At 44.9% G+C, this 21,845-nt stretch overlaps 1 protein-coding gene across 1 annotated transcript in view; it reads left to right on the top strand.

The window, feature by feature from the left end:
* LOC130204924 (uncharacterized) overlaps nt 1-21,845 on the top strand; it is a 40,481-nt gene extending 18,636 nt beyond the window's left edge. The window contains exons 7-19 of the mRNA XM_056431933.1: nt 574-745; nt 1,301-1,351; nt 4,555-4,669; nt 6,206-6,243; nt 8,072-8,198; nt 8,930-9,011; nt 9,700-10,363; nt 10,440-10,610; nt 12,605-12,735; nt 12,818-13,000; nt 19,090-19,261; nt 21,241-21,282; nt 21,372-21,845. Coding sequence (XP_056287908.1) covers nt 574-745; nt 1,301-1,351; nt 4,555-4,669; nt 6,206-6,243; nt 8,072-8,198; nt 8,930-9,011; nt 9,700-10,363; nt 10,440-10,610; nt 12,605-12,735; nt 12,818-13,000; nt 19,090-19,261; nt 21,241-21,282; nt 21,372-21,470 — 2,047 coding nt within the window. The 3' untranslated portion in view covers nt 21,471-21,845. The remainder of the gene's footprint in view (nt 1-573; nt 746-1,300; nt 1,352-4,554; nt 4,670-6,205; nt 6,244-8,071; nt 8,199-8,929; nt 9,012-9,699; nt 10,364-10,439; nt 10,611-12,604; nt 12,736-12,817; nt 13,001-19,089; nt 19,262-21,240; nt 21,283-21,371) is intronic.

The following is a 21,845-nucleotide window of genomic DNA, read 5'->3' as shown; positions in this document are numbered from 1 at the left end:
CGTGACTTCCTCCCTCCATGACTTCCTCCCTCCGTGACTTCCTTCTGCCGTGACTTCCTTCTGCCGTGACTTCCTCCCTCCGTGACTTCCTCCTTCCGTGTCTTCCTCCCTCCGTGACTTCCTCCTTCTTCCCTCTGTGACTTCCTCCTTCCTCCCTCTGTGACTTCCTCCTTCCTCCCTCCGTGACTTCCTTCTGCCGTGACTTCCTCCCACCGTGACTTCCTCCTTCCGTGACTTTCTCCTTCCGTGACTTCCTCCCTCCTTGACTTTCTCCTTCCGTGACTTCCTCCCTCCGTGACTTCCTCCTTCTTCCCTCCGTGACTTCCTCCTTCCTCCCTCCGTGACTTCCTTCTGCCGTGACTTCCTCCCTCCGTGACTTCCTCCCTCTGTGACTTCCTCCCTCCGTGACTTCCTCCTTCCTCCCTCCGTGACTTCCTCCCTCTGTGACTTCCTCCCTCTGTGACTTCCTCCCTCTGTGACTTCCTTCCTCCGTGACTTCCTCCTTCCTCCCTCCGTGACTTCCTCCCTTCGTGACTTCCTCCTTCCTCCCTCCGTGACTTCCTCCCTCCACAGGAAGTACCCGACGGTGCGGACGGACGAGGAGCGCGACCAGTACCGCGCCGTGTTCAACGACCAGTACTCTGAGTACAAGGAGCTGCACGCCGACATGCAGGCCGCCATCAAGAAGTTTGAGGAGATGGACGCCATGATGGCCGGCCTGCCCCAGCACCCCGCCAGCCAGAAGGTGTGTGTGTGTGTGTGTGTGTGTGTGTGTGTGTGTGTGTGTGTGTGTGTGTGTGTGTGTGTGTGTGTGTGTGTGTGTGTGTGTGTGTGTGTGTGTGTGTGTGTGTGTGTGTGTGTGTGTGTGTGTGTGTGTGTGTGTGTCAATGGCAGAATGACCTTTCTTTATATCTGAATGTGCAGCACTCAGTGATACTGTACATGTTGCATTTTGGGAGTTGTAGTATCCAGACAGGGATTCAAATAAAGTTACTGTTGTTCTTTTTAACACTTTAAAGAAGAAATAAAATAATAATTAATAGAGGATCTTTTTGTAAAGATGCCGCTCCCCGGGCCTCACTCTGGTTTCAAAGGTCATCTTTTATTGTTTTGCACCCAGTCTCTTTGTCCCTCGTTACTTCCTGTTCCCGCTCTACTTCCTGTTCCCGCTCTACTTCCTCCTCCACCCTTCAAATTCCTTCTCTGCTCTGTCCGGCTGATTTTCAAGTCAAATTAAAAGGTTTTCGTTTCTCTTCTTCGGAGGTAAACGACTGAACTCTTCTTCTCTCTCTTCTCACAGGAAGTGGATCGCATCAACAGAATCCTTCAGGAGTACCAGAGGAAGAAAAATGTGAGCCAGTTGACTCATTATATATTTTGTATATATAATATATTTATATTATATATATGTACTGATAATAAATATATATATATTGTATAAAATATATATATTATATATATATTCTGATAATAAATATATGCATATTTATGTATATTATATATATTTATATAGTGATAATAAGAATACATATAAACTGATAATAAATATATATATATTAGTGCTGTGAAAAATAACGCGTTAATTCAATTTCAGGTTTAACTAATTTTTTTTTTTTAACGCATTTAACGCATGCGCAGAATGAGCTTCCAATCCGTCTGTTGTTGGTCGTCGGGACGAAAAAAAAGTCACTTGCAAAATGAGCTTCCAATACACCACTTCAATCTGAACTCTGTCCGCTCTCATGCAGACGGTCTGTTCATCGGTAATGATCCTTCCGCAGGTTCACCTCCGGAAACCTTGTTACGACTTTTACTTCCTGTAGATCAGGGTCTCAACACGTCGATCGCGACCCGCCAGTCGATCGCGGCGTAGTGTCGGTAGATCAATGACATTAAAGAGATTGGCCCGCCCCCTGACATGTTCTCTAGAGCACGTCTTTGTTCTTTTATTAAACTAAACGTCTGTTGTTGATCGTATCTCCACAGCAGCATGTCATTTCTGTCTCTTCGCGTTGCGTTAACACTTATCGATCTCCGTCTGGCGCGCCACAGAGCTCCGTGCGCGCGCATCGGGACCGAGCAAAAACAAAGTCACTTGTCAATCTGTCCACCTTTAGATTGTATCATGGTGGAGTTAATGGTTGACAAACAAGAGAAAAATGCTCTGTTTAACCCTCCTGTTACCTTTACATTTACTAACATATTTTACCCTCGGGGTCAATTTGACCCCAGCAATTAAAACCTCCAGAACATTATTAGAATTAATATTGCTTCCCAAGTTTAAGTGTGAGGTACTTTATGTTTGTTTGTTGACTACCTAAATAGCCCTTTAAATAAATAAAAAAGTTGATATTTCTGATATGTTTGACACAGTGAAAAACAGCCTGGGGTCAAATTGACCCCAAAGAACACCGACATTAAACATTGAATGGGGTCAAATTGACCCGAAAGGTAACAGGAGGGTTAAACATTCTGTTTAGGATGAAGATGTATTAATGTTCCAGATGGAAGAAAACTTCTAAATAACTGCTGAGTTGCAGCACCATTGTATAGAAGAATGTATAAATGTATATATCCGTCTTTTGTCATAAATCTCTATGTTCTCACAAAATATACCGAGAATATCGGTAATATGTGATTAATCATGATTAATCCACAAAAACCTGTGATTAACCCGATTAAAATTTTTAATCGTTTCACAGCCCTAATATATATACATAGGGTGACTATGGGTCAGTCGGTAGCAGGTCCGTCTTTCAATCAGGGGGTTGGAGGTTCAATCCCCGCCCTAGTCGATGTGTCCTTGAGCAAGACACTTAACCCTGAATTGCTCCCTGTAGCTGCGTCTACGGTGTATGAATGTAACAGGATTGTGTAAGTCGCTTTGGATAAAAGCCTCAGCTAAATGACATGTAATGTAATGTAATATATATTTATATCCGCCTTTAGTTTCTTTATAACACATTTAAAACTTGACTTCTTTCTTTATAGAGTGTATTTAAAGGTAATACATTATTTCAGGATCTGAGAGTTTAAAGATGATTATAATCCTCTCTCTAGAGCAGGGCTATTCAACAAGTGGGCCGAATAAGAAAATCACGGGGGGTGTGAGGGCCGCACAGAATATTGATCAAATAATGGCTAAAAATGAAAAACAGTCATGTATATTTCCACAGGTAAACAGTGAAAATGCGTCGGTATTGTGTGGCAAAAGCGTTGCGAACAAGCTTCACTATAAACATGTTTCAAAGTGTAAATATCCGCTCAAGGTAACCAGTTGTTTCAGATCCCTTCAACCAAACTGTTCCCATGAAAACATAAGAAATGTGACTTAATGGATCAATATATAAATGACTTGGGCTGAAACTAATATCTGGTGGCGCAGCGCACAGACTGCATGTCTTTGAGTGCAGACTCCTTTTGCGTGAAAGAGATCGAAACCAGGTCGGGCGATCTTTTTATTTTTTTTGAAAATGTATTTCTTCATCCGTGGCTGTGATGCGCTGCTCACTTATACAATCGTAATCGCCCAAATGGATATGAACGGAGGCTTGAAGATCTCCAGCAATATGTTTGTGAATGTGTGACGAATCTGGTGAGCAAGACAGAGCCCCGCTGCAGACGTGAAGAGAACACAACGCACGCGCAGGGAAACCAGTAGGTCTGAAAACCAGTAGGGGTGGAACACCGGCAACCAACACGGGTGCGTAACATAAAGATGTAACCATACAGGTTTGGTTGAGGCAACAGTGAAACTCAATGGCTCTGGGTTAGATGTCTCAATGTATAAAAGAGGCGTGTCCGTCAGTTTTATTTTTTCCTACCAAGCTATACTGATTTGCAGGCAGTCTTGCGGGCCGTAGTTAAACTCAAACGGGCCGCATCCGGCCCGCGGGCCGCTAGTTGAATAGGCCTGCTCTAGTGGATGTTGTGTTCTTTTGACTCCTCACAGTTCATTTGCTGTGTGCGCCCTCTGGTGGCCGGGAGCATAATGCAGCTCAGAGAGAGTAAACAACTCCAGACAAACAAAGCTTCAGTCTGGAGTTTCTCTCCTGAACTTCCCCCAAGAAATGTTTAGGCGAAGAGGGGCGATCTCTAAAATCCTAAAATCATTATTCGTCACTTGCAATTGTCACTAAAATCTCTTTTTAAAAGCTTCATTTGAAGATGAAGAATGGAATAAAAATGTTAAGAAATTGGCGTATAATGAAGGCTTGAAAGGATCAGTCTGGTGGTTATTTTATAATTTATTATTATTTATTTATTTTTGTGACTCTTGGCTCTCATTCAAATTTAAAATGCTCAAAAAGTGTTTATTTAAATCATAAAGGGAGGAATTGGTGCATTTGTTGGAACTATTTTCAGCGGCATGAATCTTTGGCGCTCTAGTGAGAATTATAGAAGTATAGTAGAATAAACTAGTGTGGTGAAAAACACACATTATACTTGTTAATAGATACTTCAAGTGTATTTGTACCAACTGCTGCTCCCTGAAATAATCAAGACAAATGTAACATAAGGTGTGTGTGTGTGTGTGTGTGTCTCCAAAATCAGGACCCGACCTTCCTGGAGAAGAAGGAGCGCTGCGAGTACCTGAAGAGCAAACTGTCGCACATCAAGCAGAAGATCCAGGAATACGACAAAGTGATGGAGTGGAACGACGGCTTCAGCTGAGCGGCTAGACTGGGAGCGGAGGGGAGCTGCTAGCGTAGCTTAGCACAAAGACTGGGAGCAGAGGGGAGCTACTAGCGTAGCTTAGCACAAAGACTGGAAGCGGAGGGGAGCTGCTAGCGTCGCTCTGCCTGTGAGCCCTGACCCTCAATTCAAAAGCACTTGTGATTAGTTCAAAACTAACTGGATATCAATAAATATTTAGTTTAATAATTGGATATATATGAAAAGTAAAACATTTGGCTTTTTATATATAATGGTTTATCGTGAAAGATATTTTTTTAGGATTTTTTTGTTTAAATAATTTTTTTAATATATATATACAGGACTCTCAGAAAATTAGAATATTGTGATAAAGTTCTTTATTTTCTGTAATGCAATTAAAAAAACAAAAATGTAATGCATTCTGGATTCATTACAAATCAACTGAAATATTGCAAGCCTTTTATTCTTTTAATATTGCTGATTATGGCTTACAGCTTAAGAAAACTCAAATATCCTATTTCTAAATATTAGAATATCATGAAAAAGTATACTAGTAGGGTTTTAAACAAATCACTTGAATTGTCTAATTAACTCGAAACACCTGGAAACACATTTTCAAATGTTTGATTTTGTTTTGCTGTTATAAATCTTGTTTTTTACTTGGTCTGAGGAAATATTCAAATTTTATGAGATAGGATTTTAGAGTTTTCTTAAGCTGTAAACCATAATCAGCAATATTAAAAGAATAAAAGGCTTGCAATATTTCAGTTGATTTGTAATGAATCCAGAATGCATGACATTTTTGTTTTTTTAATTGCATTACAGAAAATAAAGAACTTTATCACAATATTCTAATTTTCTGAGACAGTCCTGTATATATAGTCCCAAAAAAATATTTAGTTATTTTTACTTAAAATAAATAATAAATATATAGTCAAAACAATCTCTATACTAAAATGACTATCTGCCGATTAATGAAAGTTTTGCCATATTTAGATATTTCATCCCTGAAAATATTTAGTTTTACAATCTTAAGTATAAGACGTTGGTATCGAACGCAATCAACAAGTTAACGAACGAGCTTTAAAGCTGCCGGTCGGCGGGTTGTAGCTAACGGTGCCCCCCGTTTCCAGTCTTTATGCTAAGCTAACGGTCTCTTGAGCTGTCAATCATCTCATCAAACGCTCTGATGCAATTAACACTGTTCCTTTTTACAATGGTCTGAATATGCAAAGATATATGTGTGTGTGTGTGTGTGTGTGTGTTTTGTGCATGTAAACTCACCACTATCTCTGGTTTCTGCTGTGAATGTGATTTTAAGGTAAAGAAATAATAGACAAGCTGGTTTACTTGTAATTGCACAGGGTCTTTATTTTACTTTATTTACTTTATTTGACTTCCTCCTGTGCCTCTCCTGATGTAAATGTACATTTATTATATTTTGTGACTCTTCATTCTATCATTTCAACCCGATTCAACATTTTGTACTTTATCGTTACTCAAGTGCCTAAACGTCTCTTCTTCATGTAAACTTTGGACCTCGCGACAGGAAGTGACATCATCGAGTCTGTTTCCTCTCGTCATCAAGTACTTGCTGTAAATGTCCTTTAATATTTCATCATTAAAAGTGATTATTTGGTGTTTTCTGTTGTTTTGTTTCTGCCTTGACGGCCAGTAGTTTTGTTTGACTGTAAACCAGTAAATAAATGAAACGAGTAGATAAATGTTCTTGAGTTAAAGTCTCTTCTTTCTGTAGTTGTAAAGATTTGTTGCTTTTCTTGGTCTTTTTATGACGTTTTTGGACAAGTCATCGTAGAAGTGTTTCCTTTATTTTACCTCCTAAAGTTTGGAGCTCTGAAAATAAATAAAATTATTCATGACGAAGTATTTAGTTGAATAATTATTCAATATAAAGTGTTGGCAATTTCCTTTGATTTCTTTTACATTTTTCCTCCATCACCAAATTAGTTAAATTGATTGTTTTGGTTTTGGAACACAATTCATTATTTGTTGATTTATCCTAAGATAAATAAATCTTAAAAATAAATGAATATATGTAAACTCCAAGAAAATTATATATTTCTTTTGGGAATGTACATATAAAACATATATGAGTCTTCTAAGGCGATTAGCAAACACAATGTACCATTAGAACACTGGAAATGGGCCTCAAGTTCCTCGGCGTGCACATCTCCGAGGACCTCACATGGACCACGCACACCACTCACGTGGTGAAAAGGGCCCAACAACGCCTGTATTTCCTTAGGCGACTGAGGAAATTCAACATGGCCCCCCGCATCCTCAGAACATTCTACACCAGTACCATCGAGAGTGTTCTGACAGGTTGCATCACCGTCTGGTACGGGAACTGCACCGCCCTGGAGCGTAGGGCACTACAGAGGGTGGTGCGGTCGGCACAGTACATCGTTGGAGGTGAGCTTCCCTCCATCCTGGACATATACACCAAGCGGTGCGTGGCCAGGGCCAAACGGATGATGAAAGACAATAACCACCCCGCCACAAACTGTTCACCCTTCTACCGTCAGGCAGGCGATACCGCAGTATCAAGTGCCGCACAAACAGACTGAGGGACAGCTTCTTCAGTCAGGCCATCAGGCTGCTGAACAAGGACTGAGACCCTCATTAACACTACACACCAGAACATATTCTGGGAATATCTATGGCCATGGTGTATATTTTATTACATTGTTTATATATATATATATTGTATATATATATTGTATGTATATACATATATATATATATATAGTCTCAAAAAAAGTGTATATTTTATTACATTGTTTTATATATATATATTGCCATGATGTATATTCTATTACATTGTTTTATATATATATATTGTTAATACTTTCTTCTTTTTTGTGTGTGGATATTGTATAGTTTATTCTCATTCTTATTCTTTTTTTAGTCTGCTACTGCTGTCGGGTGTTTTGCACATAAGAATTTCACAAACCGATTATACTTGTATAAAAGGGGATGTGACAATAAAAAACTTGAAACTTGAAACTTGAAACTGAAACTCTATACACCTCTGGAGACATTTCATTAGAAACCAGACGTTTCACCTAGAATAGTCATTTACCACATTAACAATGTAGAGAGGGTATTTCTGATTAATGTTATCTTTATTGAAAAAACAGTGCTTTACTTTGAAGAATAAAGACATTTCTAAGTGACCCCAAACTTTTGAACGGTAGTGTATATGTATACACATATATTTATATTAAATAAATAAACATTTATGTATTTATATGCATATATAAATCTATATATGTATATATATATATGTATATATATTATAAATGATAAATTACACAATGTTGTTTCCCCCAGTTTCGGGAAGAACGAGGACTTCCGGTGTCGTTGCCGGGCGGTAACGTGACACCTGTGGGAGGGGGCGGGGCTACGCTGGCGCAGGGCCGCGCTCACCTGGGTGTGTCCCTCCCGATTGTTGTGTTTTTCATCAGCAGCTTCAGTTTCAGTTGAAGCTTTCCAGGCGGAGCAGAGAGGCGCGCGCACAGGTGAGTCCGCTTCGAAATGCTCGATACGGGGTTACCTGTACATACCTGTCTACCTGTGTATGCTACCTCAGGTGTGTCCTAGGAGACGTTAAACGTACGAGCTCCTGAACTATGCCTGCGGTGTAATATGGTGTCGAATTTGAATAAAAGTTCCGATTTATTCTGAATTTATGTATTTAAGTGTTCCAATATGTCACCTGTCGCTTTATTTTAATTAAACATTTAAGTGTTTAAGTTTTTAATGTTATAATAACACGACTGTTGCCGCCGAACCCGTTTTTTTTGGAAATGAAATGTCCCTTTAACAGCCACAGGGTACGGAGGATTTCGGTGTAAAAAACTAAACCGGAACGATTAATCGGATTGTTGATTTGAGGAATTTTAATCGGCGGTGTTTTTAATGACGTAATAATCGTTGACGTAATTTTTCTTGCAAAAAAACCAACTAAAAACAGAAGCTGACTGGATTCCCCTCGGCCTCGCCTCTTCACCTGGAGGACATGCTGCCTTCACCTGTTCTGAATCATACCAACTTTATCTTATTTACCTTTTCATTATCTTTTAAGTTCAAGAAGTGGTGATTGGATGAACCGCGGTGGTTTTTAATTGGCCTATAATGTGTCTTTTTAATAAAAGTACAGAAAACAAACTGCAGATGAACCGATAAAAGAAAAATCTGCATTTGGTTTCAGTTTTTGTATTTATTATTAAAGAAAAAATTCTTGTTTCAGGTTCTCTTGGCTCACCCAGTGACGTCACCATGTCCTCCAGACCCAACGGGAGTCCCCCTCCCTACGAGTCGGACACCGGATAGTGAGTCTCCACCTTTTAGTATTTTATCTTCTACCTTCAAATATGACTGAATATATTAGAAACACCAAGAAATGACCTAAGTCTGATTTTAAATGTTGTGAAATTTTAAAGTTTCTAAGTTCTAAAGTTGCTTTTCCTCTTTGTTGTTGTTGTATTTTTACACCTTTATGTTTATATGTTCTGAATTTAGTTTCTTTGTTTCGGTTTTCTGAATACCACATTTCCAATTTGACAATAAAAAATAAAAAGATCTGTAAATCTTTTTAACTTTAAACGGAAGGTTTTCAAAATAAAATACTTTAAAAAAATTAAAAAATATCGGATATTTTCCTCTAGTCTCGATCTTGTTTTTTTAACCCATTTTAAATGTAAAACGGGAAGTATTTCAGGATAAGATGGCGTCCCTTTTCCCACCTTCTCGGCGTCTCCTTTGGCGGGCATCTGTTCCAAAGCGACCACGAGAGATTCCTCTCCTCGAACACGACTTCTAAATCCCCTTTTCTCTGCTTTGATGCCTTTTATCTCGTAAAGTCACGAAACCGTGTCTCCTGTCACACACGAGTCCATCTTGGTCAAACATGATTAATAAAGTTATTGGCAGCGATCGATTGCTCGTTGTAGACGAGGATTTTATTCCCCAGTCCACCAGCTTCTCGCTGACGCTCTTATTCTGAAACTCTCCCCGCAGTGCCGTCGCCCCCCAGCCGGCCTACTCCTACTACCCGGACGATGAGTTCCAGCACTTCTACCGCTGGACGTCTCCGCCGGGCATCCTGAAGATCATGTCCATCATCTCCATCGTGATGTGCGTCGCCATCTTCGCCTGCGTCGCCTCCACGCTGGCCTGGGACTCCCAGGGCGCCCTGGGCGGCTTCGGCGGCTACGGGGGCGGCGGCTACGGGGGCGGCGGCTACGGCGGCGGCGGCTACGGCGGCGGCGGCTACAGCAGCTTCGGCAGCGGCGGCGGCTACGGGGCCGCGAACGGCTACGGCTACGGCAGCCTCGGGGGGAACTACAACGACCCCCGCAAGGGCAAAGGCTTCATCATCGCCATGGCGGGCATCACCTTCATCGCCTGCCTCGTCATCTTCATCGTCGTGGTGTCTCACCAGAGCCTGTCGGAGAGCCGGAGGTTCTACCTGGCGGTGGTGATCATCTGTGCCGTCTTGGGGACGCTCATGCTGATCGCCGCCATCGTCTACCTGGTGGCGGTGAACCCCACGGCGCAGTCGTCCGGCTCGGCGTACGGCAGCCAGATCGCCGGCCTGTGCGCTCAGTACCAGCAGCCGCAGCCGTCGGGCGTGTTCGTCAACCAGTACCTCTACCACTACTGCGTGGTGGAGCCGCAGGAGGTGAGCGCCCGCCGCCGCTCGGGTCGCACGGACAAAAAGATTTGTCGCTCGTAACTCGGCGGTTCGTCTCCTCCAGGCCATCGCGGTGGTGTTGGGCTTCCTGGTCGCCGTGGCGCTCATCATCATGCTCGTCTTCGCTCTGAAGACGCGCAAGAAGATCATCAACTTCGGCAAGAGCAACGTCCTGTGGAAGAAGGTGAAGGTCATCGAGGAGATGGAGCCGCCGCCGCAGGACGTGGAGGCGTGGGTGAGTTCAAGGGGCCCGGTGTATCGGTATAGCGCCATCTGGTGGGGAGGTTGCAGATTGCAACCAACTGGAATACGCCTTTGCTCACAGAGCTGCATTCTCTCTCCTGACCACCAGGGGCGACTCCTCTGGTTGTATAGAAGTCTATGCTTCATGTGTGTTAAAGCTGCATTCCCTCTCCTGACCACCAGGGGTGACTCCTCTGGTTGTATAGAAGTCTATGCTTCATGTGTGTTAAAGCTGCATTCCCTCTCCTGACCACCAGGGGTGACTCCTCTGGTTGTATAGAAGTCTATGCTTCATGTGTGTTAAAGCTGCATTCCTTCTCCTGACCACCAGGGGTGACTCCTCTGGTTGTATAGAAGTCTATGATTATGTGTTAAAGCTGCATTCTCTCCCCTGACCACCAGGGGGCGACTCCTCTGGTTGTATAGAAGTCTATGCTTTGTGTGTTAAAGTTGCATTCTCTCTCCTGACCACCAGGGGGCTCCTCTGGTTGTATAGAAGTCTATGCCTCATGTGTTAAAGCTGCATTCTCTCTCCTGACCACCAGGGGGCGACTCCTCTGGTTGTATAGAAGTCTATGCTTCATGTGTTAAAGCTGCATTCTCTCTCCTGACCACCAGGGGGGCGACTCCTCTGGTTGTATAGAAGTCTATGCCTCATGTGTTAAAGCTGCATTCTCTCTCCTGACCACCAGGGGGTGACTCCTCTGGTTGTATAGAAGTCTATGCTTCATGTGTTAAAGCTGCATTATCTCTCCTGGCCACCAGGGGGCTATGGAGATGCTTTAGGGCGGGCCTACAGGGTGATTGACAGGTCTCTAGGTATGCGGCCCCGCTTTGGTTTGTCCATTCTGGGCTCCTGTAGCTACATGTAGATATAAACATGTTATTCTTTGCTAATGGAAACGCAACGATTTAAATAAACATAGTTATGAATATTATATTTAATTCCTGCTTATAGATCCCCTGGAAACGCTCCATACTGGATCTCGTAGAGCAGAAGTGTTTTAAACCTTTTAAACGAGACATTTTGAGGATGTGTTTTTGCTTTAACTTGTTCTTAAAGTTGATGTTCAGCTAGAAGCTGAATCTAAATCTTTAGAATAAACTGGAGTCAAAGTTCTCTGTGGAGGAACTCACTTCAAAGAAGCTTCCGTGGCTTCATGTCATGAAGAGGAGGAAGAAGAAGAAGAGGGAGTCGGTGTGTTTGTCTCAGTGAAGCGGTCCAACCTGTTGGGTGTAACATGTTGCTGTGCGGGGGAGGGGAACACCAGACGGCTTCAGGGCGCGGCGGCGTTTACACACACACACACACACACACACACGACTGTGGCGTCAGCCTCCAGCAACAATATTATTCATCATCATAAAACCTGGACTTCTCTCAGCCGTTTAGTCTCGGCCCTCCACGATGAATCCGTCGTCCTGACGCCGCTCTCTCGGGGCGGCGAGCAGGCGGCGTGGAGGCGGCCACGCCGGCGTGGAGAGGAAGAACCGGTCGGACCGGCTCCGACTCCCCGTAACGCGACTCTGGGAACCAGAGCGAGTTTATTCCACTGCAGCTCGTGGGAATCTGTGTCAAAGTGCTGAGGCAGCGTGTGCAGCATGAGCACACGCATGAGCACACGCATGAGCAGCCTGCAGCACATGCACAGCAACATGCATGTGCAGCGGGGCGAGTCCACGCAGGTTTCATCATTCCGGAGTTTACGGTGGTCTCTCTGGTTTCTTATATGCAGGAATGAGGTGTGTGTGGTGGGGGGGGGGGATCATGCATTTTAGGGCTGCAACAAACACATGTTTATGAATAATGATTCTTAAACATGCTTCTTAAAATGTGCTTTAGTTCTAATTAACTACCAGAAAAGCATCAAATCCTCTTTCCTGAAGCTAAAAATATCCATTATTATGCATTTCTGATTTTAAAGTTTGCCTCCAGAATAAAATAGTTCTGATTATTTAAATATATATATTGTTGTTCCCCTGCAGGTGAACAACGTGTCCGTGGGCCCGGAGGTTCTCCCGATGTCGGCCCACACCGAGAAGCTCCGCGGCTCCCGCAGTCACCTTGACGACGAGAGCTCCGCCTACGACAAGCCGCCCTACAGCGTCACGCCGCAGTGGGTACCGCCGCCACGCTCTTATTGTGAAACCGTGTTGTTACTTCCTGTATACTTTAACCTGACCACGTGCATTCTGTAGGCCTCGGGAGGAAGACCTGCCGCTGCAGAACGGCGCCCCCTACGACTCCAACTCGGAGGCGCCGAGCTCGGCCGGGCGGCCCAAGAAGAGACGCGCCGACCGGCCGCGCCGCGCCGACGGACACGACCCGGACACGGACTACAACTCCTCCGGGGACGAGCTGGACGACAACGAGTTCGACAGGTGGGAGACATTCAGACGGATTCGGGTTCAAAACTATTTTATATATTTATACTAGGGCTGTCAATCGATTAAAAAAAATTAACTAATTAATCGCACATTTTGAAAATCATTAATCGCGATTAATCGCGATTAAAAGGTTTTTTCTTCTTCTAAAGACTAAATCTTCTAAATGAACGAGTAATCCCTTTGTATTCTTTTTTAAAGATTAAACTTCACACAGAGCTGTGTTTTCAAAGAGGCTCCTACCTATAAAGTGCAGCAAGGTATTTAATATCGTGGATGATAAATTGTTTCTTCAGTGAAACATCCAGATTAGTAAAAAAAAAAGAAGTATATAGAGACCCCATTGGTCCTGTCATCTTTAACACTGAACAGCAGAACCAGTGGCCTTGATAACTGACTGACATTCACATATGTCACGTTCACCCTCTGGAGGCTGGGGGCATTTTATACATTTTACAAAAACATGTAAATTCACCTTTTAAAGACTTTTGCATATTACACATCCCCACGTGTTCTACATCAAACATTCCAGAACAATCTCAGCTCTATATATTGAGGCACATTGTCCTCGCGCCGAGTTCTCTGCTTCTCTGACTGACAGGCTGCTAATGAGCCTTACATGTTTGGTGGGAGGTCCTTGTGATTTACTGAGTGTTCATTGGTTGTTTTTTCGCTAAATGTTGACAGACAAACGGATTGACCAATCACGTTGAAGGTTTCGTGTGACGAGTTCTTTCCGCGCCGCGTCACCCAACCCGTCGCTGCTCTGTTCCTCTGTGTGTCAGAGGGGGAGACGGGAGGAAGGAGCGGAGGAAACCCGACTGATTTCGCGGAGAAATAATTGTTTTTAAAACGGAAACAGTGTCAAACCGCACTGCCGCGGTTTGACACTGGATTAATAAAGTATTTTTTTTTTTTAAATAAAAAAAATGTAAAAAAATTGCGTTAATTGCGTTAACAATATTTTAGTGCGTTATCACGGCCACATTAATCGCATAGATTAACGCGTTAACGCTGACAGCCCTAATTTATACAGCTAATTATGATTAAGTTATTGAGTCCTAAAGGTTTGACAGTATGTAGCAGTCTGGTGACATCTAGTGGTGAAGTGGCAGAATGCAACCGACTGAATGCAGCCAGGTGGTAACGGTGATGGTCTGCACGGCCTTCAGGTAACTTTGTCCACTCTGGGACACGGAGGACTCCCCCTCCTCCACAGGGGGCGCCAGAACCAGCACTACCACTTTAGTCCACAGGGGGCGCCAGAACCAGCACTACCACTTTAGTCCACAGGGGGCGCCATAACCAACACTACCACTTTAGTCCACAGGGGGCGCCATAACCAACACTACCACTTTAGTCCACAGGGGGTATCAGAACCAACACTACCACTTTAGTCCACAGGGGGCATCAGAACCAACACTACCACTTTAGTCCACAGGGGGCATCAGAACCAACACTACCACTTTAGTCCACAGGGGGCGCCAGAACCAACACTACCACTTTAGTCCACAGGGGGCAGCAGAACCAACACTACCACTTTAGTCCACAGGGGGCACCAGAACCAACACTACCACTTTAGTCCACAGGGGGCACCAGAACCAACACTACCACTTTAGTCCACATGGGGCATCAGAACCAACACTACCACTTTAGTCCACAGGGGGCGCCAGAACCAACACTACCACTTTAGTCCACATGGGGCATCAGAACCAACACTACCACTTTAGTCCACAGGGGGCAGCAGAACCAACACTACCACTTTAGTCCACAGGGGGCATCAGAGCCAACACTACCACTTTAGTCCACAGGGGGCATCAGAACCAACACTACCACTTTAGTCCACAGGGGGCACCAGAACCAACACTACCACTTTAGTCCACAGGGGGCACCAGAACCAACACTACCACTTTAGTCCACATGGGGCATCAGAACCAACACTACCACTTTAGTCCACAGGGGGCGCCAGAACCAACACTACCACTTTAGTCCACAGGGGGCACCAGAACCAACACTACCACTTTAGTCCACATGGGGCATCAGAACCAACACTACCACTTTAGTCCACAGGGGGCACCAGAACCAACACTACCACTTTAGTCCACAGGGGGCAGCAGAACCAACACTACCACTTTAGTCCACAGGGGGCATCAGAACCAACACTACCACTTTAGTCCACAGAAGCCATCAGAACCAACACTACCACTTTAGTCCACAGGGGGCACCAGAACCAACACTACCACTTTAGTCCACAGGGGGCACCAGAACCAACACTACCACTTTAGTCCACATGGGGCATCAGAACCAACACTACCACTTTAGTCCACAGGGGGCGCCAGAACCAACACTACCACTTTAGTCCACAGGGGGCACCAGAACCAACACTACCACTTTAGTCCACAGGGGGCATCAGAACCAACACTACCACTTTAGTCCACAGAGGGCATCAGAACCAACACTACTACTTTAGTCCACAGGGGGCATCAGAACCAACACTACCACTTTAGTCCACAGGGGGCATCAGAACCAACACTACCACTTTAGTCCACAGGGGGCACGAGAACCAACACTACCACTTTAGTCCACAGGGGCATCAGAACCAACACTACCACTTTAGTCCACAGGGGCATCAGAACCAACACTACCACTTTAGTCCACAGGGGCATCAGAACCAACACTACCACTTTAGTCCACAGGGGCATCAGAACCAACACTACCACTTTAGTCCACAGGGGGCACCAGAACCAACAATACCACTTTAGTCCACAGGGGCATCAGAACCAACAATACCACTATAGTCCACAGGGGCATCAGAACCAACAATACCACTTTAGTCCACAGGGGCATCAGAACCAACACTACCACTTTAGTCCACAGGGGCATCAGAACCAACAATACCACTTTAGTCCACAGGGGCATCAGAACCAACAATACCACTTTAGTCCACAGGGGCATCAGAACCAACACTACCACTTTAGTCCACAGGGGCATCAGAACCAACACTACCACTTTAGTCCACAGGGGCAGCAGAACCAACACTACCACTTTAGTCCACAGGGGCATCAGAACCAACACTACCACTTTAGTCCACAGGGGCATCAGAACCAACACTACCACTTTAGTCCACAGGGGCATCAGAACCAACACTACCACTTTAGTCCACAGGGGCATCAGAACCAACACTACCACTTTAGTCCACAGGGGCAAGAACCAACACTACCACTTTAGTCCACAGGGGCATCAGAACCAACACTACCACTTTAGTCCACAGGGGCATCAGAACCAACACTACCACTTTAGTCCACAGGGGCACAGAACCAACACTACCACTTTAGTCCACAGGGGCATCAGAACCAACAATACCACTTTAGTCCACAGGGGCATCAGAACCAACAATACCACTTTAGTCCACAGGGGCATCAGAACCAACAATACCACTTTAGTCCACAGGGGGCACCAGAACCAACAATACCACTTTAGTCCACAGGGGCATCAGAACCAACACTACCACTTTAGTCCACAGGGGCATCAGAACCAACACTACCACTTTAGTCCACAGGGGCATCAGAACCAACACTACCACTTTAGTCCACAGGGGCATCAGAACCAACACTACCACTTTAGTCCACAGGGGCATCAGAACCAACACTACCACTTTAGTCCACAGGGGCATCAGAACCAACACTACCACTTTAGTCCACAGGGGCATCAGAACCAACACTACCACTTTAGTCCACAGGGGCATCAGAACCAACACTACCACTTTAGTCCACAGGGGCAGCAGAACCAACACTACCACTTTAGTTCACAGGGGCATCAGAACCAACACTACCACTTTAGTCCACAGGGGCATCAGAACCAACACTACCACTTTAGTCCACAGGGGCACCAGAACCAACACTACCACTTTAGTCCACAGGGGCACCAGAACCAACAATACCACTTTAGTCCACAGGGGCATCAGAACCAACAATACCACTTTAGTCCACAGGGGCATCAGAACCAACAATACCACTTTAGTCCACAGGGGGCACCAGAACCAACAATACCACTATAGTCCACAGGGGCATCAGAACCAACAATACCACTTTAGTCCACAGGGGGCACCAGAACCAACAATACCACTTTAGTCCACAGGGGCATCAGAACCAACAATACCACTTTAGTCCACAGGGGCATCAGAACCAACAATACCACTTTAGTCCACAGGGGCATCAGAACCAACAATACCACTTTAGTCCACAGGGGGCACCAGAACCAACACTACCACTTTAGTCCACAGGGGGCACCAGAACCAACACTACCACTTTAGTCCACAGGGGGCATCAGAACCAACACTATCACTTTAGTCCACAGGGGCAGAACCAACACTACCACTTTAGTCCACAGGGGGCACCAGAACCAACACTACCACTTTAGTCCACAGGGGGCATCAGAACCAACACTACCACTTTAGTCCACAGAGGGCATCAGAACCAACACTACTACTTTAGTCCACAGGGGGCATCAGAACCAACACTACCACTTTAGTCCACAGGGGGCATCAGAACCAACACTACCACTTTAGTCCACAGGGGGCACCAGAACCAACACTACCACTTTAGTCCACAGGGGGCATCAGAACCAACACTACCACTTTAGTCCACAGGGGGCATCAGAACCAACACTACCACTTTAGTCCACAGGGGGCACCAGAACCAACACTACCACTTTAGTCCACAGGGGGCATCAGAACCAACACTACCACTTTAGTCCACAGGGGGCACCAGAACCAACACTACCACTTTAGTCCACAGGGGGCATCAGAACCAACACTACTACTTTAGTCCACAGGGGGCATCAGAACCAACACTACCACTTTAGTCCACAGGGGGCATCAGAACCAACACTACCACTTTAGTCCACAGGGGGCATCAGAACCAACACTACCACTTTAGTCCACAGGGGGCACGAGAACCAACACTACCACTTTAGTCCACAGGGGGCAGCAGAACCAACACTACCACTTTAGTCCACAGGGGGCATCAGAACCAACACTACCACTTTAGTCCACAGGGGGCTCCAGAACCAACACTACCACTTTAGTCCACAGGGGGCAGTAGAACCAACACTACCACTTTAGTCCACAGGGGGCAGCAGAACCAACACTACCACTTTAGTCCACAGGGGGCTCCAGAACCAACACTACCACTTTAGTCCACAGGGGGCACCAGAACCAACACTACCACTTTAGTCCACAGGGGGCAGCAGAACCAACACTACCACTTTAGTCCACAGGGGGCACCAAAACCAACACTACCACTTTAGTCCACAGGGGGCATCAGAACCAACACTACCACTTTAGTCCACAGGGGGCAGCAGAACCAATACTACCACTTTAGTCCACAGGAGGCAGCAGAACCAACACTACCACTTTAGTCCACAGGGGGCATCAGAACCAACACTACCACTTTAGTCCACAGGGGGCTCCAGAACCAACACTACCACTTTAGTCCACAGGGGGTGACAGAACCAACACTACCACTTTAGTCCACAGGGGGCAGCAGAACCAACACTACCACTTTAGTCCACAGGGGGCTCCAGAACCAACACTACCACTTTAGTCCACAGGGGGCACCAGAACCAACACTACCACTTTAGTCCACAGGGGGCAGCAGAACCAACACTACCACTTTAGTCCACAGGGGGCACCAAAACCAACACTACCACTTTAGTCCACGGGGGGCTCCAGAACCAACACTACCACTTTAGTCCACGGGGGGCAGCAGAACCAACACTACCACTTTAGTCCACGGGGGGCAGCAGAACCAACACTACCACTTTAGTCCACAGGGGGCAGCAGAACCAACACTACCACTTTAGTCCACAGGGGGCACCAGAACCAACACTACCACTTTAGTCCACAGGGGGGCGCTTTACAGAAGTAGAAGTGCGTAAATACGATCAGGACATTGTCCACTAAGGAATATCATATTGCATTTTAAAATGTGCCACTGGCCCTTTAAATAAATTTGGTTTATTCCCGTCGCTGCACAGGTGGATATATTTATCTTCCTGTACTTCAAGTCTTTCCTCCTCTTCCTCAGTGAATTCCCCCCCATCGCCAACGAGCCTGAACGCATCGAATACAAGCGTCAGTTCGACCGCGACCACCAGGAGTACAAGGAGCTGCAGGCGGAGCTGGACGCCCTGAACAGGAGCCTGGAGGAGGCGGACCGCGAGCTGGACGCGCTGCAGGAGGGCAGCCCGCCCTACCTGGTGGGTCGGCGCACACCTTCATCTTCCTCCACACGAGCACCCGTATGACGTGTGAGGCGTCGTGGAGGATATCTAGTCAAAGATTTCAGTTTCCTACGCTCATGGAAACCTGGACAAGTGAAATCTCAAAAGTTTTGGAAAAGTCACAGAAATTTGTTAAATTCATCTGTTCATTTATGCCAATTGTGTGTGTGTATATATATATATACACACAAAATATAAAGTATATATATTCTTTTTATTTTGTGTGTATATATATATTTATATACACACAAAATATAAAGTATATATATTCTTTTTATTTTGTGTGTGTATATATATATATTAGGGCTGTCAGCGTTAATCTATGCGATTAATTTGGCCGCGTTAACGCACTAAAATATTTTAACGCAATTAACGCAACTTTGTTTACTTCCGGTGTTCGTTGAAGTTTTTTCACTCCCCTGAATTTCAAACCGCGGCAGTACGGTTTAACACTGTTTCCGTTTCGTGGATGAATCAGTCGGGTTTCCTCCTGCTCCTCCTTCCTCCCGTCTCCCCCTCTGAGACACAGAGGAACGGAGGGGCGACGTGTCGGGGGACGCGGCGCGGAAAGAACTCGACACACGAAACCTTCACCGTGATTGGTCAATCCGTTTTTGTCAACATTTTGTGAAAACAACAACCAATGAACACTCAGTAAATCACAAAGGACCTCCCACCTCACAGGTGAGGCTCATTAGCAGCCTGTCAGTCAGAGAGCAGAGAACACGGCACCAGGACAATGAGCCTCATTGAATAGAGCTGAGATTGTTCTGGAATGTTTGCTGTAGAACACGTGGGGGTGTGTCATATGCAAACGCCTTTAAACGGTGAATTTAAATTTTTTTATAAAATGGAGAAAATGCCCCCAGCCTCCAGAGGGTGAACATGACATATTTGAATGTCAGTCAGTCACCAAGGCCACTGGTTCTGCTGTTCAGTGGTAAAGATGACAGGACCAATGGGGTCTCAATATATATATATTTTTTACTAATCTGATGTTTCACTGAAGAAACAATTTATCATCCACGATATTAAATACCTCGCTGGCACTTTATAGGTAGGAGCCTCTTTGAAAACACAGCTCTGTGTGAAGTTTGGTCTTTAAAAAGAAGAAAAAAAACTTTTAATCGCGATTAATGAATTTCAAAATGTGCGATTAATTAGTTTACAAAAATGTAAATCGATTGACAGCCCTTATATATATATATATATGGATTCTTTTTAATGGCTTCGTGTGAGTCGACTGCAGAGCAAATTATCAACAGTTTTAGCTTCTGATAACTTCTCATTTTGTTAATTTTTATGATGGCCGACACATTAAATTATAAAGCGGCTAAAGACGCAAATATTTCCTTCACGAGGCGGAGCCTAACAACTGAGCTGAAGGATTCCATGTGGACTTCTGAGCGTCTTCTTTTGCCACCGAGGTTTTAGTTGTTTTAGCCCTTGACGCACTGCGGGATATTTTTATATATTATATATTTACTTACTTTTGCACGGCAACTAAATAAATGCCGGCGTCGTGCCGAGTATCAGGTTGAGTCCCAAAGCAAGGAGGCGTGGTTTAGTGAGAGGGGGCGTGGCCTCAGAATCTGGTTCCACTCTGATGCAGGAAGTAAAAGACGGCAAAAGCACGTTAATGTTTATTTATTTCAAAACACACGACGGCTCTTTTTTATTGCAAGATAAATGTGCAAATAACAACAACCTGAAGCCCAAAGTCCCCGTGACTCGGAAACGATCCGCTGTGTTTGTTTATTTGTTGACGCTGGATTCGATCATCTAAACGAGACCGAGCCCCTTTAAAAAAAATCCCTCCTCAGATCTGCTCCTTCCGTTCTTAACTTTCACAATAAAAGCTCGAGACGAAAAGCAATAGCTGTGTAAAAGCCTTCAGTCGGATTTACAGCGATGGAGAATCATGATGAACGTGCTAAATGTTGTTGTTTCCACAGGACGCTCTGGACGAGTACAACCGGATGAAGAACATCAAGAAGGTACGTGGGCTCGAGTCCCAGCTGCCGGTTATTTATTGTCCAACTCGTCTTCACGCATTTTCTTCTCCTTTATGTCTCTCCATCATCAGTCCTCCGACTACCAGGTGAAGAAGCGCCGGTGTAAATACCTGAAGTCCAAACTGAACCACATCAAGAAGACGGTCAGCGACTACGACCGCCGGGCCTGAAGGACACCGACCTCCAACCGACGACAGACTTTAGAGGGCGGAGCGACGCCGAACAACCCAACACACACACACACACGTCTGAGCTGGTGAAACTGCGGCGGCCGTAGACGCTGTAACATGTATTTATAAAATAAGATTTAATCCCCGTTGTTTTTTTAATAGCTCTTAAAAACGACTCGGTGTGAGACGCTCATTTAAAAAAAATCTTATTTTAATTCTCATTCTGCCTCAACGATATAAACTTGTAAATATGTGGGAAACTGTTTTTTAAAACGTTTTTAGTGCGTATGCGTTTCTTTATTTACACTTTTTCGCGTGATGTACTTTTACAATGAGGTGAGAAGCTTTTTAATGAAATAAATTCATAAATTAAAA

This window comes from Pseudoliparis swirei, chromosome 15 (assembly GCF_029220125.1).
Source record: "Pseudoliparis swirei isolate HS2019 ecotype Mariana Trench chromosome 15, NWPU_hadal_v1, whole genome shotgun sequence".
NCBI classification, from domain to species: domain Eukaryota; kingdom Metazoa; phylum Chordata; class Actinopteri; order Perciformes; family Liparidae; genus Pseudoliparis; species Pseudoliparis swirei.
This window is presented reverse-complemented; position numbering and strand designations above follow the sequence as displayed.